General features: G+C 44.5%; 1 protein-coding gene across 6 annotated transcripts in view; it reads left to right on the forward strand.

Annotated features, from left to right (window-relative positions):
- The window catches only part of LOC109900721 (protein FAM184A), a 103,297-nt gene that overhangs the window by 56,439 nt on the left and 28,243 nt on the right, over positions 1-18,615 (forward strand). For all 6 annotated transcript variants that reach the window (XM_031837151.1, XM_031837149.1, XM_020496492.2 and 3 more), the window contains 5 exons: positions 1,606-1,728; positions 2,240-2,401; positions 3,392-3,513; positions 12,884-13,034; positions 16,615-16,827. In XM_031837151.1, the coding sequence (XP_031693011.1) occupies positions 1,606-1,728; positions 2,240-2,401; positions 3,392-3,513; positions 12,884-13,034; positions 16,615-16,827 (771 nt within the window). The remainder of the gene's footprint in view (positions 1-1,605; positions 1,729-2,239; positions 2,402-3,391; positions 3,514-12,883; positions 13,035-16,614; positions 16,828-18,615) is intronic.

Genomic DNA, 18,615 nt, shown 5'->3' on the forward strand with positions numbered 1-18,615 from the left:
GATAGAACTAGTGACTAGTCAAACTACCGTGGCCCGGCTGACAGACTTTGTGTGGCACACTAAACGTTTAGAGGCTTTGAAGAGTATGCACTATTCAAGAAGCGTGGGAAATGGGAACTCAACGTCTTCGCACACACATCCCTTAACTTGACACCCAGTGTAAAAAAGAAACATAGGGGAAGACTCTAACAAGATTAAATGCATAATGTCATACACTCTTGTTTGGATGGGATCACGAAACATAGATGAGCTCCTATTTGCATATGTGAGTGCAGAGAAGGATGAAAGCGCTAAACGATGTAGCCTTAACCTACCAGACACGCACCTACAGTGTGCAGCGCAGTACTCAGCCTTACTTAGTCCATCGCGCTGACCAGTCTTCTGCTCATATATAGACCTTTTGAGATTGCACTTTGAAGTGTCTGTTGTATATTCCATTTTGGGTCATTGGAAAGCATGAACCGAAGTTACAGAGGGAAAGGATCATGCTGCAGAGTGTCAATCCCCTTCTGTATCAGAGGAACCTTAATATTGTGGTTGAGTGGACATGGTTCACATAGTAGTCTGTCACTAGTCCGCTCAATGCATTTAGTGTTTATTTGGCAGTCATTGATTTAGCTCCAAGGCGTCCTTTCAGAGTTTATTTTATTTTACCTTTTATTTAACTAGGCAAGTCAGTTAAGAACAAACTCTTAAGAGTAATATACTAGTCATAATGTTTTTATGAAAGTGGTCAAGACTTCTGTTTTCGTAGAAGATGTAGGCCTATATGAAGGGGTTTGAACAATGTCCTGTCCACAGTTGAATCAGCGCTGACGTTAAGAGATGCAGAGCTGTTGAGAATTTCATGAGAAAATCATCTTTTTGGCATTTCCATGCCTGGTGCTAAAAATGCCACTCATTCCCTCCATCTCATTGGCCTGTCCCTGCTATGGTGATGTCTACTGATTTATATTGTCACTTTGGTGTCATCTACTGGCACAAATATCCTGCAATGAGAGTGAAATGGTAGACTAGCGATCTATGCCATACGAGAAATGTCTGAAGGCTGCATTTGATCTGTGATATCGCACCGTCACAGCGAAAGATCTTTCCTCCCTGCAAATGGAATTCCATAATGAGACATGACTTTTATCAGTAAACGATGCATCATTTATTTGCTTTGCAGACATCCTTGTCTTGAGTGGCCTGACGTTGCTTAAATAATGAACTCATGTCATCTGTTTTCCCAGCAGGATATTAACCACCTGCCCAGGGGAACCACATTTAATGTGTCACTTTAAACACACACACACCACCTAAAATATAACAGCTCTCAAGCCCTCCTCCAAACAGCTCCACTGAATCCTTATTACCGGATTGTGTAACAACGATGCTGACAAAACTCTTTTTATTAGTGTATTCATGTGAATAATGCCAACTATTGTCCTTTCATGTACTATTCATTCTCTTTAAACTGGCATTGATTTTCCTCATTGATTTTCCTCTAAAAGCACAATTATATCTACAAAGTATTTTCAATTCATAAAAAGCCTATAATATTGTAAGCCCTGTAATGGTTATTGTGCTGGTATTATTATAACAGTCTTTGTGGTATGCCAACAGGAAATGGAGCAGCAGTTTGAGAGGGAGAGGCTCTCATTGGTGGAGCAGAAGAACCATCTCAGACAACAACTGGACAGCCTGAGGGAGGAGCTCGCCGCCAAACTTGAACAAGCCAATCAGGAGGTCAGTCATGAGTCACTCTACCTATCAGATCTCTCCTCTTTCTCAATTCATTTTGACCATGTATTATGGTCAGACACAGAATTAGAATTACTGGTGCTAATTGATGTTCTTTGAATTTTGACGCTTTCGATTCTCAGAAAACAAACCAGGTTTGAAAGGAAAATAACAGCAGGAATGTATGTCTTGGCTCATTTGAAGTGCAGTTTCCCAACTCTACTGACGGGAAAGTCTAGGAGTTCATTACAGCTGGTTAAGATGTTAAGGCCTCTCTGAGCACTGAGATAGACTTCTAGAGAACAGCTGCTGATGTGTAGAGTGTGTCTTGACTCATTTCAAGTGCAGATTCCCAAGTGTAATTTATTACAAAAGGGAATATATTTGACTCTACTTTATTACAACTGTTTTTAAAGCCTGTCTGGGTACTGTGGTGTATGATAGACTTCTAGCCTTTATTCTTGTTCTGTGCTGAGTGTGGGTCTGCTCTCCCTCCCTGTCCCTCCCCTGTGTGCAGGTGTTGCGCCTGCAGGAGCTGGTGAAGGAGGGTGAGCAGGGCATGGGTTCAGCAGAGGGACACATCTCAAACCTGAAGGAGGCCCAGGACAAACTAGTGGAGGAGTTGGACGCTACCAGGGCCAGACTGAGAGAGACCAGCAACCTGCTGACCGCCCTGCAGGTGAGAGCACTGTTACAGCGCACACACACACACACAGGCAGGCACACGCAAACACACACAAATAGATTTTTTATGGGTCCTTGGTGGGTTTACCTCATCAGGGAGCCATTGGATTCTCCAACAGGCACCCTAATGATTTTCCTTCCTCATTCCCTCTTCTGACCAGGTATTTATTGATTGTGTATTAAGCTTATTTATGGGGGTAATAAAGTTTATCTGTACTGAATAGCCTTGAGTCTATTCCCTTACTAAATCTATCACGTCCACCCGCTTTGTCCCAGATTCCAATTCTTCATACGCCAAGCAGGCTTTCCAGCAGCTTTGTCCCAGATTCCAATTCTTCATATGCCGAGCAGGCTTTCCAGCAGCTTTGTCCCAGATTCCAATTCTTCATATGCCGAGCAGGCTTTCCAGCAGCTTTGTCCCAGATTCCAAATCTTCATATGCCAAGCAGGCTTTCCAGCAGCTTTGTCCCAGATTCCAATTCTTCATATGCCAAGCAGGCTTTCCAGCAGCTTTGTCCCAGATTCCAATTCTTCATATGCTAAGCAGGCTTTCCAGCAGCTTTAGGTTGACATACCTAATCAGGCTCAGATTGTAAATTTTGTTCTCATCTTTAAGGAGCCCATGTGGCATTGGCACTTCATTATGCTATTGACCTTCTGAGGCTCACCTCTCTCCTATTCCCTCTCTCTGGTCCTGCGTAATGAAGCAGGCTGTAGTCTGCATGAATGTCAGAGGAAGTTTTGGAGCGGCATTGATGGTAGTAGGTCCATGCTGTTTTTCCTCTCCTCTGACTGATCACACAGAGCACAGAGCGCCCATGTTCACACAGGCCGACAAGATCCTCATTGGTAGTAATGTGTGTTGACTCCTGTCCATACAGGGTTAGATCTCATGCTCAATTGTGTTGTTTATCATGAGAGTTAATATCATTAACCCTTTCTCTCTTTATTCATGTCTTTCTGTCTTTCTCCTTCCCCGTCTCAGGGAGAGATGGAGGCCCAGAAGAAGCAGCACGAGGCTAAAGTCATCACTATTAAAGAGGACGAGAAGCTCAAGATGGACAAGATGGCACTGGAACTGGAGCTCAAGTGGACCGAGACGTTAAGGTGTGTGTGGTGTGTGTGTGTGTGCGTACATGCATTTCTTGTTTTTGGGTCTGCCTTGGCCCTGGAGTTAATTTGGTTTAGATGTGCCAAGGATGGCGATGGAGAAGTTAAGTGAAAGAGTGAATCCAGCTTCATACTAATAATACCAGTCCAGGGCTGGTCTCTCCCCAGCAGGAGGTCCTTCTCTCCCTGGCTCAGAGGATTATGAATGGACGGCTTCATTTAAAAAGAGCCAGTGCTGCAACACAGATTATGACCACTGAAAAGGCCATTGGAATTATTTTTAGAGGGCTCAGCGTCCACACAGATCATTAGAGTAATAATAACACTAATAATGCTGTACTTGTAAGTACTGTAGCTAGCTAGGTCACACATTGAGTTTGTGTGCAAGTGAAAGAGGAGGAGATGATGATGATGATGAGAAATTATACTGCCCCAAAATATGGGCCTTCATTTTTCACAACATTTGTTCAGCCGCTGCCCTCGTCTACAGCTAAATGTGTTTTTCGTCTGAAGCAAAAGCGGTTGTTTACCAAGGGATTTGAGCCCGAGTGACAACAAGGCTACGACAAGCCACTGCTTATGAATTTCAAGTGTAAAAACATTTTGCTGGCACAATAAAGGGCCATTTGAATCTCAATGTCGACCACAGCGCATCAGGGACATGTGAATCACGGTGTGAACAGAACTGCAGCTCAGAGATGTGACACTGGAGATGAGGAGGAGGAGGAAGTTCATCCTAGCTCATCAGTCCAATTAGTGTCTCTCCCTTGCTGGGGTCAATAAATGTGTTAATACAGCATTAGGGATGCCTGATTACCAGGAAGGCTCTGCTACACATGGACTTCTACAATAACACCATCCAGATCAGCTCAAAGTTTCCTCCTGTCCTCCTCTTTATCTCGTCTACTGTAATTAGGTCTCATTTACCCTCCTCTCTCGCAATGTTCATATTTCACAGTTGCATTCCCCTTCAGCTCCGTTTCATTTTGTAATTTGTAAGTTATGCATTTTACATGCTCTAGTTCTGACAGCATTTAGGGTTTTTATTAAGTGAGATAGTAATTCAAACTAAATTGAAGACTGCTTTTTCTCTAGTAAAGCATAATGCAAAACGCAACCCCCGGGGGTTCTGATTGTACTTCTGCCATGTCGAACTCGAGCCAACATGCCACTCAGGGAGAGAGAGAGAGAGGTGAAGGCAGAGGGAGAGATATTCCCATTTTCCTCCTCCCTCCGCTGTTCTAGGCCCTTCTCAGTAGGAGGAGGTGCTAAGGAGCACCTCTCTTTCATGTCCTGTGACGGACTGTCAGACACATCTCTCCTCCTGCTGGTGATGTGGAGCGAGATACAGCAGCAGAAATACCCACATTTAAAGCCTCCTCTCTCTGTTTACCTTATGTAATGGTGGGCTTGAACATGAACGGCATTAGCAAGAGGGACAATGCAGATGGGCGGCACCACCCGACCGCACCGCAGCGTCTATGACAGCCACCACGCACACCTGCACAGAGAACACATGGAGAATACACACACACACACACTCTGTGTCTGTGTATGTTCTGAGAGAGATAGTCCTTTAAGGTCCACCATTCCAGACGGCTAGAATAGAACAGGGAGCTTCGCTACTGTGTGTTTCATTGCGGTGATGTCAGAACTGGGTATAATGAACATCCACAGTCAGTTTCTATCAATTGAGATTTACCTCAGTCAAATGAAAGCTTTGTGAGAGATGCAGTTATTGGCGTTGGTGTGCCCCAGATGTGGGGGGAAGAAATTATATTGCTGTTTACACAGTCAGTTAATGGAGTCACTGACGTAGCACACATCCCCGTAGACCCTGCAAGGCAGGGGGGCTCACAAGCTTTGTTGTTGGGTTAGGGTCCCCCTGGAGGTCAGGCCACCCAGAGAGCTAATGAACATGTCATAAGCCATGCATTTTTGGGGTGGAATTACAGGAAATTAGCTTGAAAACTGCAACAATGTCTCTCAGCCTCATGGCAAAATATGTAGAATTACAGGAAATTAGCTCAGGGATTCTTGAAAGTCAGGCTAATCCTTGTCCAGCAGGGAAACAACATTTTTATAGTTGAGCATATGTATGTACATTTAGGGGAATTTTTATAGTAAAATATAAATGTGGAGAATTTTCTAAATACTTTCAATACTAGTAATTTCATGACGCCTCTATGCCTGGAAATTCCCTTGTCCTGTCACGATCGTCGTAAGAAGCGGACCAAAGCGCAGTGTGGTGTGAATGCATCAAACTATGGTCAGGGTGTGACAGTAACCCCCCCCCCAAGGTGCGGACTCCGGCCGCAAAACCTGAACCTATAGGGGAGGGTCTGGGTGGGCATCTGTCCGCGGTGGCGGCTCAGGTGCTGGACGTGGACCCCACTCCACCATAGTCTTAGTCCGCTTCTGTGGCCCCCTAGGAACGGCGACCCTCGCCGCCAACCTAGGACTAGCAACCCTAAAGGGCTCCACTGGCCTGAGTGGCAGCTCGGGACTGAGTGGCAGCTCGGGACTGAGTGGCAGCTCGGGACTGAGTGGCAGCTCGGGACTGAGTGGCAGCTCGGTACTGGCTGACGGCTCTGGCAGCTCCTGGCTGGCTGGCGGCTCTGGCAGCACCTGGTGGCTCTGGCAGCTCCTGGCTGGCTGGCGGCTCTGGCAGCTCCTGGCTGGCTGGTGGCTCTGAACAGACGGGAGACTCTGGCGGCTCTGGACAGACGGGAGACTCTGGCGGCTCTGGAGAGGAGGAAGCACCTGTAGGCAGAAGACTGAGAGACAGCCTGGTGCGGGGGGTTGCCACCAGAGGGCTGGTGCGTGGAGGTGGCACTGGATAGACCGGACCGTGCAGGCGCACTGGAGCTCTTGAGCACCGAGCCTGCCCAACCTTACCTGGTTGCATACTCCCGGTAGCCAGGCCAGTGCGGCGAGGTGGAATAGCCTGCACTGGGCTGTGCTGGCGAACCGGGGACACCATGCGTAAGGCTGGTGCCATGTACGCCGGCCCGAGGAGACTCACTGGAGACCAGATGCGTAGAGCCGGCTTCATGGCACCTGGCTCGATGCTCACTCTAGCCTGGCCGATACGAGGAGCTGGAATGTACCGCACCGGGCTATGCACCCGCACCGGGGAAACAGTGCGCTCCACAGCATAACACGGTGCCTGCCCGGTCCCTCTCGCTCTCCTGTAAGCATGGGGAGTTGGCGCAGGTCTCCTACCTGGCTTTGCCACACTCCCCGTGTGCCTCCCCCCAATACATTTTTGGGGCTGCCTCTCGGGCTTCCTACCGCGCCGCCGTGCTGACTCCATTCGCCGATATCCCTCCTCACACTGCTCCAGAGAATCCCAGGTGGGCTCCGGCACTCTCCCTGGGTTGACCGCCCACCTGTCTATCTCCTCCCAAGTAGTGACACAGTCCAGATCTCGCTCCCATGTCCAGAAATCCTGACATCGCTGCTGCTGCCCGTTACCACGCCGCTTGGTCCTTTTGTGGTGGGTGATTCTGTCACGATCGTCGTTAGAAGCGGACCAAAGCGCAGTGTGGTGTGAATGCATCATTTTAATGGATGACGAAAACACGAAGTAAACTGAACAAAACAATAAATGAACAACGACCGTGAAGCTATATACCAAATGTGCTGACACAAGCAACTAACATAGACAATCACCCACAACCCACAATGACAAAACAGGCTACCTAAATATGGTTCCCAATCAGAGACAATGACTAACACCTGCCTCTGATTGAGAACCATATCAGGCCAAACACAGAAACAGACAAACTAGACATCCAACATAGAATGCCCACTCAGATCACACCCTGACCAAACAAAACCTAAAAACATACAAAGCAAACTATGGTCAGGGCGTGACATGTCCAGAGCAAAGGATCCCAATTTCAAACTTAAAAAAAAAACTGCCAATAATGGATATTAGAGGTCGACCAATTATGATTTTTCAACGCCGATACCGATTATTGGAGGACCAAAAAAGCCAATACCGATTAATCGGCCATTTTTTACATTTTAAAACCTTTTAAAAAAAAAAGTTGTGTGTGAATTTAAGAAAAATAAATAATATCTTTTATATATATTTTTTTTTTAGCATATTTTTATAAATATATATTTGTAATAATGACAATTACAACAATACTGAATGAACACTTATTTTAACTTAATATAATACATCAATAAAATAAATTTAGTCTCAAATAAATAATGAAACATGTTTAAACAATGCAAAAACAAAGTGTTGGAGAAGAAAGTAAAAGTGCAATATGTGCCATGTAAAAAAGCTAACATAAGAAATCTGGTGGTTCCTATTAACATGAGTCTTCAATATTCCCAGGTAAGAAGTTTTAGGTTGTAGTTAGTTATTATAGGACTATTTCTCTCCATAACATTTGTATATCATATACCTTTGACTATTGGATGTTCTAATAGGTACTTTAGTTTTGCCAGCCTAATCTCGGGAGTTGATAGGCTTGAAGTCATAAACAGCTGCTGGCAAATGCAGTAAAGTGCTGTTTGAATGAATGCTTACGAGCCTGCTGCTGCCTACCAACGCTCAGTCAGACTGCTCTATCAAATCATAGACTTAATTATAATATAATAACACACAGAAATACGATCCTTAGGTCATTAAAACAAAACGTTTATTCTTTCAGTGAAGTGCGGAACCGTTCCGTATTTTATCTAACGGGTGGCATCCATAAGTCTAAATATTGCTGTTACATTGCACAACCTTCAATGTTATGTCATAATTGCGTAAAATTCTGGCAAATTAGTTCGCAACGAGCCAGGCGGCCCAAACTGTTGCCTATACCCTGACTCTGCATGCAATGAACGCAAGAGAAGTGACACAATTTCCCTAGTTTAATATTGCCTGCTAACATGAATTTCTTTTAACTAAATATGCAGGTTTAAAAATATATACTTCTGTGTATTGATTTTAACCATGTTTATGGTTAGGTACAGTGGGGGAAAGAAAGTATTTAGTCAGCCACCAATTGTGCAAGTTCTCCCACTTAAAAAGATGAGAGAGGCCTGTAATTTACATCATAGGTACATTTCAACTATGACAGACAAAATGAGAAAAAAAATCCAGAAAATCACATTGTAGGATTTTGAATGAATTTATTTGCAAATTATGGTGGAAAATAAGTATTTGGTCAATAACAAAAGTTTATCGCAATACTTTGTTATATACACTTTGTTGGCAATGACAGAGGTCAAACGTTTTCTGTAAGTCTTCACAAGGTTTTCACACACTGTTGCTGGTATTTTGTCCCATTCCTCCATGCCAACCAATGGTTTTCACAGCATTTCTCTGTTATTTTGAGATTAGCTAAAGCTGCAGTATGAGGGGAGAGATGGTCTACAATGCTGTTCATATCAATATTTTGATGTTTCTGAAGTGATATTTTGCTGAAAAGGCTAGCATGAGGGACAAGTAGCTATCCACAATGAGATGCGTTTTGACAAAAGTCACCCAACCTTGTAAGTTACCTAGGTATAATCAATCAATCAAATGTATTTATGGCGCCCTTTTTACATCAGATGATGTCACAAAGTGCTTATACAGAAACCCAGTTTCAGTATATTCAGTTTTTCTGAGACTTGGCTTTCTTCCGACATTCAAATGGATTATATCCAACCAGCGAGTTTTCCAGTTCATTGAGCAGATAGGAAGTGGGCTCTCTCTGGCAAGAACAAAGGCGGTGGTGTCTGCTTCATGACCAGTAACAAGTATTGCGATTGGCACAATGTACAGGAACTTCAAAGGTTCTGCTCTCCAGACTTCAAATAGTTGGTCATCAAATGTCGCTCTTTTTATCTCGGGGATTATCACCATGGCTGTGCACATCCTGCCCCAAGCAGACACCAATCACCATTGCACTGGATACTACCCTCACGCACCTGGACAAAAGGAATGCATACTTTGAGGATGCTTTTTGATGGGCCGTCCCCAGGTGTTGAAGGTAGGCAGCAACACCTCCTCCAGACTGGTCCTTAACACAGGGGCCCTACAAGGGTGCGTCCTCAGTCCCCTCCTGTACTCCTTGTATACCCAGAGATGCATGGCCTTACACAGTTCCAACTCAATTATACATTTCACTGACAACACGAGAGCAGTATGCCTGATTACCGACAATGACGAGGAGGTCTGCACTCTGACGGCGTGGTGCCAGGTAAACAACCTCTCCCTCAACGTCAGCAAAACAAATGAGCTGATTGTGGACTTCAGGAGGAACCAGGCTGGGCATGCCCCCATCCTCGTCAACTGAGCTACCGTGGAGACGGTCAAAAACGTCCCTGTGAAACTGCACTACGCCACTGGATGGGGTCCATTTGTGACTGACTGCCTGTCATCTTTTTGGTGTTCAGAGTGAAAGCTTGGATCTCAATGGGAATGTCACACTGACGTAATTCCTCCATTCTCGCTATACCCTCCCATTCTCCTCCCTCTACATGCTCCACTGTCCTTCTTCCATTATCCCCTACTGCCTACACTCCTCCATCCTCTCTGTCTTCTCTACATTCTCACCACTTCTTCCTTCCCATCTCCTCTGCACACCAGGTGCTGAGTGCCCTCCTAGGTAATTAGCCAGATTGGGGATTCGGGGCTGGGTTATGAATATGAATGTGAGGCTCTTTACAATAAAAAGGCCCTGAGAGCTGCGTGTCTGTGTTTTTCTGAAGCGATGAGGATCAACACATGTCCTTGCAGAAGTGTCAGCGGACTAAACCGGTGTGGTGCGTCATAGCACTCACTCACACTGATGCTCATCTGGTGTTAGGAGGGACAAAAACACTGGTGGCGTCCTGCCCTTAACAACGTCATTCTCTGATAAATAACGATTAACATGCAGTCCACACTCCTACTAAAAGGTATTTGCAGCGCCGTTAAACATGTGGGCATTGGATAGCACTGAGATGGTGAGGTGGGAGATGTCTGCATGACGCCGTGGGGAATTCTTCACAGACGTACGCTCTGCTCTGTTCCCAAGGATGTGGACTCGGAACACCTCCAGAGCTCCGACAGCCAGCGGCGTGCTGGAAATGTTCAGCAAATACAGGACATAATGTTGAGCTGTTAAAACTTCATAAGGCTAGGGGCCCCGCTAGCGGGACAACTTCCGGTGAAGCTGGAGGCGCACAATTCAAATAAATAATCATTTTAAATTATGGATATTAAACATTTAGGAACATACAAGTGTCTTATCATTTTTAAGCTTAAATTCTTGTTAATCTAACCGCACTGTCTGATTTACAATAGGCTTTACAGCGAAAGCATGCCATGCGATTGTTTGAGGACGGCGATCCACATCAAAATATTTTTCCACCAGCACAGGTTTCATTAAATTCACAAATAGCGATTTAAAGATTCACTTACTTTTTGAAAATCTTCCTCTGATTTGTCATCCAAAGGGCCCCAGCTACAACTTGTAGTGTCGTTTTGTTAGATGAAAATCCGTCCTTATATCCTAAAAAGTCTGTTTAGTTGGCGCCATCGATTTGAGTAATCCACTCCGTTCAACATGCAGAGAAAGGAATCTAAAAAGCTACCGCTAAATTTTGTTAAAACAAGTCAAAATACGTTTATATGTAATCCTCAGATACCCTAAATGTAATTCAACTATAATATTTCATACGGAAAGAAGTATGTTCAATAGGAAAATAATATTAGCAGGTGCGCGTCCTCTTCGTCGTGTGCGCATAGACTGATTTCCAAGTCTGTATCCCAATACTAAAACTCATAATTCTTCCTCGTTTGGGAAGAAACAAGCCTGAAACCTTGAACAAAGATTACTGACATCCAGTAGAAGCCATAGGTATTGCATACTGGGAGCTAGATTGAATTATTTCCCTATACGTTTCAATGGTACCAATTATATGCATATCCTGGCTTCAGGGCCTGAGCAACAGGCAGTTTACTTTGGGCACGTCAGTCAGGCGGAAATGGAATTAAAATAGACCCTGTCCTGAAGTCTTAGAGACCCTCTGTGTCCCAGGCGCATGCATTAACATCTTCGCTGTTATTCGGCCCCCGTCTCTCTCCTCTCTAATGTTCACTGTTAGTCGGCCCCCCGTCTCTCTTCTCTCTAATGTTCACTGTTAGTCGGCCCCCGTCTCTCTTCTATCTAATGTTCACTGTTAGTCGGCCCCCGTCTCTCTTCTCTTTAATGTTCACTGTTAGTCGGCCCCCCGTCTCTCTTCTCTCTAATGTTCACTGTTAGTCGGCCCCCGTCTCTCTCCTCTCTAATGTTCACTGTTAGTCGGCCCCCATCTCTCTCCTCTCTAATGTTCACTGTTAGTCGGCCCCCGTCTCTCTTCTCTTTAATGTTCACTGTTAGTCGGCCCCCGTCTCTCTTCTCTTTAATGTTCACTGTTAGTCGGCCCCCGTCTCTCTCCTCTCTAATGTTCACTGTTAGTCCGCCCCCGTCTCTCTTCTCTCTAATGTTCACTGTTAGTCGGCCCCTGTCTCTCTTCTCTCTAATGTTCACTGTTAGTCGGCCCCTGTCTCTCTTCTCTCTAATGTTCACTGTTAGTCAGCCCCCGTCTCTCTCCTCTCTAATGTTCACTGTTAGTCGGCTCCCGTCTCTCTTCCAGCTAATGTTCACTGTTAGTCGGCCCCCGTCTCTCTCTTCTCTAATGTTCACTGTTAGTCGGCCCCCGTCTCTCTCTTCTCTCTAATGTTCACTGTTAGTCAGCCCCCGTCTCTCTTCTCTCTAATGTTCACTGTACGCACAGTGTGCTCTGGAGATGAGTGCAAATGGACTATGCTTATTAAATATGCACGTAGTGGCAGATTTTTCTCTATTTTCTTTTTGCTGCTAACAAATGTCTTGGCTGTGCTGCGTCGCTCATTCCAATGAGAAGTGGAGTTTGTGAAAGGGTCTTAAAACATGCCACAGATGAAATATTTACAGAGGGGGCTTTTCAAGCATGTGCTCTTGCACGCATGACTAGCGTGTTCACCGGAATACGTCGACCTCACGTTACTGTAAACAGACCGCTGTTCTATATGATTTGCAGTAGCTTCACTTTTTGGGAATATATTACTACTAAATTACTACTCCATTAAGTTATTTCCAGAAGGTTTTCCTTTCGGAGTCAAACTGACATTATTTTGATCTGCTGAGCCCTGGATAGTCATCATTATCTTGTGTTTATTTAATTTAATGGAAATTGTATGCATTTGGTGTGTGTGTGTGTGTGTGTGTGTGTGTGTGTGTGTGTGTGTGTGTGTGTGTGTGTGTGTGTGTGTGTGTGTGTGTGTGTGTGTGTGTGTGTGTGTGTGTGTGTGTGTGTGTGTGTGTGTGTGTGTGTGTGTGTGTGTGTGTGTGTGTGTCCACAGACAGGAGTGTAAGAAGCTGCGTGAGGAGCTAAGGGAGGATCATGAGGATGACAAGAGGGCAGCCCTCATCCAGCTGGCCCAGAACAAGGAGCAGGAGCTGGGCAGTGCCCGTGAGAGCTGGCAGAGGAAGGTGGAGGACCTACTGGAGCAGGTAAGAGACAGTCCACCCTCACCCTGCTGCACCAACTGGGTGTTGTGATATACACACTGGGCTGGGCTCCTGGTTAACTGGACAGTAAGAGGACTATTATCTACAGTGCTAAGGTTTGGCTGAGATTTCTATAGGGATTTAATATACCTTAAGGTCAATAACATAGGTCGTAAATGTTCGCCACTTAACCCATCACATCATGAAACATCCATTTGGAAGTGTATGTCATACAATATTAAATCATCAACTTCCTTAATGTCCATGAATAGGCGAGTGGAGAGTGCTCAGGGCCTCGCCCTATGCAGGTAGCCATCACAATGAAAGACTGCTGAGGAACCTGTTCTGTTACCTTAGCTGTAACTCCCACTGCAGTTATAGCCTGCACTGTCACTGACACAAAAGAGGAGAGACTGTAGTGTATGAAGACACAACATGGTGAGTTTGAGGTTGTCATTTTAACCCCCTCTATTGGATATCTATTCAAATGATTGCATTTTAAATCTTCCCAAACTGGCACTGGCAGCCCTGTGAAGGGGTCTGAATGGATCAAATATAATTCAAACTGAAACGTTTAAAGTACTTGAACTTGCTAATTGCATTAATATTCTACTTTACCCTCTTTATTTCCCCCTCACTGTACTGTATTTACAAACAAATACCAGTATATTTAACTGGTGTGAGTGGCTTGCATGATGCTGCTGTGTGTACTCGCTCTGGCTTGCACTAAAGATGCTGGTTTCACTTCAGAGCATCCATTTTCCTTTTGTTACAGTGTGCTGTACGCATGTCAGGGTTTATTGTGGGCAACACTTGTAGTGTTGTGTTTTTTTCAGGATGGATAGAGTATTTTACCTGGGCTATATACCTATATATACCTGGGCTATTTACCTGGGCCATATTTCGGTTTGAAATCTCTGTTCTTTCTGAATGTACCGAAGTGTGTTTGGCTTCTCTCTTCACTCCTTGTCTCGAAACAGAGAGAGTTGTTGTAGAACCACTGTGACTGGTTGCTACAGCAGTGAAGCAACGCCATCCAGTTCACAGGCAACACGCATGAAACACTCATGACCTGAGTCTGCCCTCTTCTGAGCATGTATATTCTGTATCTGCTCTGGAACTGATTCCTGGTGCACTTCCCACTGGACTGTTTTCCTCTTCCTGACCCTGTGAAAGGTGTGTATTTCTGTTATTTTGATGAGACAGAATTACAGCCTCTCTGAGTGGCATGTGATTTACTGTACCTCCTGCTCGGCTCTCTCTGCTGTGCCATAATAACTACAGTGCCTTCAGAAAGTATTCACACTCTGTTACTTTTTCCATATTGTGTTGTGTTACAGCCGGAATTTTAATCCATTTAAAATTGATTAAATGTGTATATTTTTTCCCCCACTGGCCTACACACAATACCCCATAATGTCAAAATGGAATTATGTTTTTTGATGTTTTTACAAATTAATAAAAAATCTAAACCTGAAGTGTCTTGAGTCAATAAGTATTCATCCCCTTTGTTATGGCAAGCCTAACTATGTTGCTTAACAAGTCTCACTCTGTGTGCAATAATAGTGTTTAACATGATTTTGAATGAGTACCTCATCTCCGTATCCCGCACATACAATTATCTATAAGTTCCCTCAGTCGAGCAGTGAATTTCGAACACAGATTCAACCTCAAAGACCAGAGAGGTTTTCCAATGCCTCGCAAAGAAGGGCACCTATTGTTAAATGGGTAAAAAAATATATTTTAAAAAGCAGACATTGAATATCCATTTGAGCAAGCTATTAATTACACTTTGGATTCTGTATCAATACACAATGTCACTACAAAGATACAGGTGCCCTTCCTACCTCAGTTGCCGGGGAGAAAGGAAACCGCTCAGGGATTTCACCATGAGGCCAATGGTACATTTAAAACAGTTACAGAGATTATAGGAGAAAACTGAGGGTGGATCAGCAAAATTGTAGTTTGTTACTCCACAATACTAACCTTATTGACAGAGTGAAAAGAAGGAAGCCTGTACAGAATAAAAAATAATCCAAAACATGCAACCTGTTTGCAATAAGGCACTAAAGTAAAACTGCCAAAAATGAGGCTAAGAAATTTACTTTATGTCCTGAATTCAAAGCTTATGTTTTGGGCAAATCCAACAGAACACATCATTGATTACCACTGATTATTTTCAAGCATGGTGGTGGCTGCATCATGTTATGGGTATGCTTGTCATCAGCAAGGATTAGGGAGGTTTTTTTTATTATAAAAAGAAACGGAATAGAGCTAAGCACAGGCAAAATCGTATAGGAAAACCTGGGTTCACTCTTGGCATTCCAGGTGAAGCTGGTTGAGAGAATGCCAAGAGTGTGCAAAGCTGTCATCAAGTCTCCGGCTTGATGCTGTTTGCGCTCAGGTCCCAATGGAAGGCATAAAGTAACCTCTTATCCCTCTTCACAAGGAGTTGTGATTTTATCAGGGATGACGAGGGGTGCCATTTAGATAGCAGTCAAACATTTTGCCCAGCAGGAGATGACTTTGATAATGACTCTGGGCACACCAGTGAGTGAGCATTACAGCCTTACAGGCGCTGTATGTCACCTCTTGTTCACTCCAAGGCAGTGTGGGTATTGATTCTATGGGAGGTGTGAATGTCTTCTGTCAATGGCCCGACTTTGCACTGTCAACAGCAACCCACGGCTTGATCACCACTAAAACCCACTAGTCCCTCTCTGACATGAACCCACAGACACGTCCACTGACTCCACTTAGATCACTGCAGCCTGTCTGCCACATGCCCACCGTATCACTGTGTCCTCTGCTGCCCCGAGGCAAACTAATACACTCACTGCATTATAACAGTTTGTCTTTGATCTGCCTCTGGCTTGAGAATGTACTATGCAGTTCGTACGGTTTGTTGTCCAAATGTTTCATTACGCAGATGCTGGAAATCAATGCATGTGGGGAGAAGGAGGGCATTCAGACAGAGATTCCCTTCTCAAAGGCTTTGTTCCAGATTCTTCCTGGTAGCTAGCAGCAGAGTCAGGGTGACTTATGGAGGTGTCACCATCGTGGTTCTCTTCTTCCCATAAACTCCTCTCTTGCTCTGGGCCCAGTCAGTCTCATTATTCACAGTAATAATACTAAGTACTAATGAAGCCATGGCTGATTCATGTGGGATGACTGAGCTGTCATGTTGATCACACGTACAATACAGTACTGATTGGACGTCACCGAAGGTTGCAAAGCAGCCAAAGTTGCTCCAGGCTTACCATTTTGAAAGAACGATTTTGAGGGCGTAATGGAAAATGTCATTTTGTTGCACCCTTTAACAAAAATGTAATGTTGTGTTGCTTCAGGTCATAACTGCCGGTAAAAATGTATATCTGTTTTTGTTGTTAACAAAGTAGGCATATGTTAATGAAGTATACAGACAAACGGCTATCTATAAGAGAGATACTAATAACACACAGACAATCTAATCTAATCTCTGTTCTTCTCTATTCCCTCTCTTTCTCTCTCTCCCATCACTTTATCTCTCTCTCGTCCTTCTCTCTCTCGCGCTCTCTCCCTTTACTTCCCTCCCTCTCATCAGATCTCGTTGCTGAAGCAGAGTCTGGAGATGCAGTTGTCTCAGTCGCAGAGCTCCCTGCAGCAGCTCCAGGCCCAGTTCAGCCAGGAGCGGGAGCACTTGAGCCAGCAGCTCCAGGAGCTGCAGCTGGAACACCAGCGCAGGGAGCACAGCCTACAGGAGGCCCACTGCTGCGCCATGCAGGACCTGGAGGAGACCCGCCAGCACGACCTCAAGGTGAGGCCCCTACCGGTCTGTCTACAAAGTCTCCGGTCATAGTAAATGTCCTGACCATCAGACCAACCCGATCACTACCAAGCCCATCCCCTTCTGTCTACTGAGGGATCTAGCCATGACATTCCCTCTGTCCCTGTGACATCACTACCTCTTATCTGTATAATTTGTACTTTATGCCCATTGACATGCACATTGCGACTCTGCTCTACAGGGTGCCCAACCCTCTTCCCTTTTACATATGAACTCTTTCAGCTTACAAGTGGTTAGAATCACTGCCAGTGTGAAAGCTCCCATCTGGTGACTTTAGAGCACTAGATTAGATATGAGGCATTATGGGCCAGTATAGGCTCTGATGTGTCAGTAAGACTGGATATCAGTCAGGTACACAGAATGAGGAGAGACAGTAAAGATTTACTGGTGACGTGGCCAAATGAAGTTTTACAACAGTGAGTCCATCAACATTACCAGAGACGTGAAGGGGTTGACTCCTGAGCGGATCAGTGATTTGGACCTGACCCTGATTGCTGTCTGGGACACACACTATTTATCAATTCTTCACCCTTCAAAACGAAAAGGCTACATCAGCATAGTATTTGATGGAATTACGATGCAACACATCTAATATTGTCCCAGGGTGTTAAATATGAGTAATGTGGTGCAGTAATGTAATATTATGGGAATGTTTTGGGAATCTGGCGTGGCATCTGTGTAATAGTAATTCAGACGGTGATGAGTTTTTTGTCAGCACAGCCGGGGGAAATACACTTGGGTCCATAAGCCAGTAACTTCATGCTCAGAGCCAACTCTTTTAAAATCAGCCCCTCTGCTCATAGAGCTCTTTATAGTACATGAGAGTCATGTAGCAAGATGGAGCTATATCGATCAGCACGGGTCATGAATGTACTTCTATGGGTTCATGCTTGAAAGGCAGATTGTCAGTCAGGCTCATGCATGGGTTAACTGTGTAGGTCTTTGTCAGGAAGACGATTGGCTCTGTTAATTTATTCACTGGTGTTTACTAAGTAAATGCATCTGGGTGCAGGGTTCACTGTGGCACAGTGAACAAGCTGCATTTCCTCCTCGCAAAACAATTAATACTGGATAGCCAAAGAGTGGGTACCATTTTGTGGCAGAACAGATATGCCCAGCTCTCCGTCTTTACATATAAGACTTACTGACTGTACCCTAAAACACTGACATTTCAGTACTGATCTGGGCATTTCATAATCAAGGTTGAGGTATGAATCAGAACTTATTTATCAATCCAGAAAATACCCAGTACGTGAAAATAGACTTCTGAAAAATATAACGACATTCACATTTTCAAACACTGAATCTTTTCTTTCCAAAGAAAAGGGAACAAATGGGTTTTTCTGCACTCAACACTCCATTATACAGTCATGGCTGTTTTGAAATGCATTTAACCTTACTCAGAGGCTTCGTTTGAGATTCTAAAACCCTTGGTTGAAGTTTATGTTAAGGGGTCATGCAGGCGTTATGCAAAGCTGACACATTGTCCCTGAGCATTCTGTCTCACCTCTACAGCCACAGATTGGATTAGAAGTAGAAGACCTATGAGTCATCGGTGATTGAATGGGACGAGAAGTCTTTCATGTCTGCTAATGAAAGAACATAGCTCAAAAACCTCCCCTAGGAACACATTTATCTCAATAGCTGTTCTCTCTTTAAAAAGATGCTAGTTTGACTCAATGTTGTTTCTTATAACCTTTTGCGGGGATAAATGTATTTGGGTTTAGTTTGTTCTAGACATGTTTTATGAGGAGAAAG

This window comes from Oncorhynchus kisutch, linkage group LG12, assembly GCF_002021735.2.
Source record: "Oncorhynchus kisutch isolate 150728-3 linkage group LG12, Okis_V2, whole genome shotgun sequence".
Classification (NCBI taxonomy): Eukaryota; Metazoa; Chordata; class Actinopteri; order Salmoniformes; family Salmonidae; genus Oncorhynchus; species Oncorhynchus kisutch.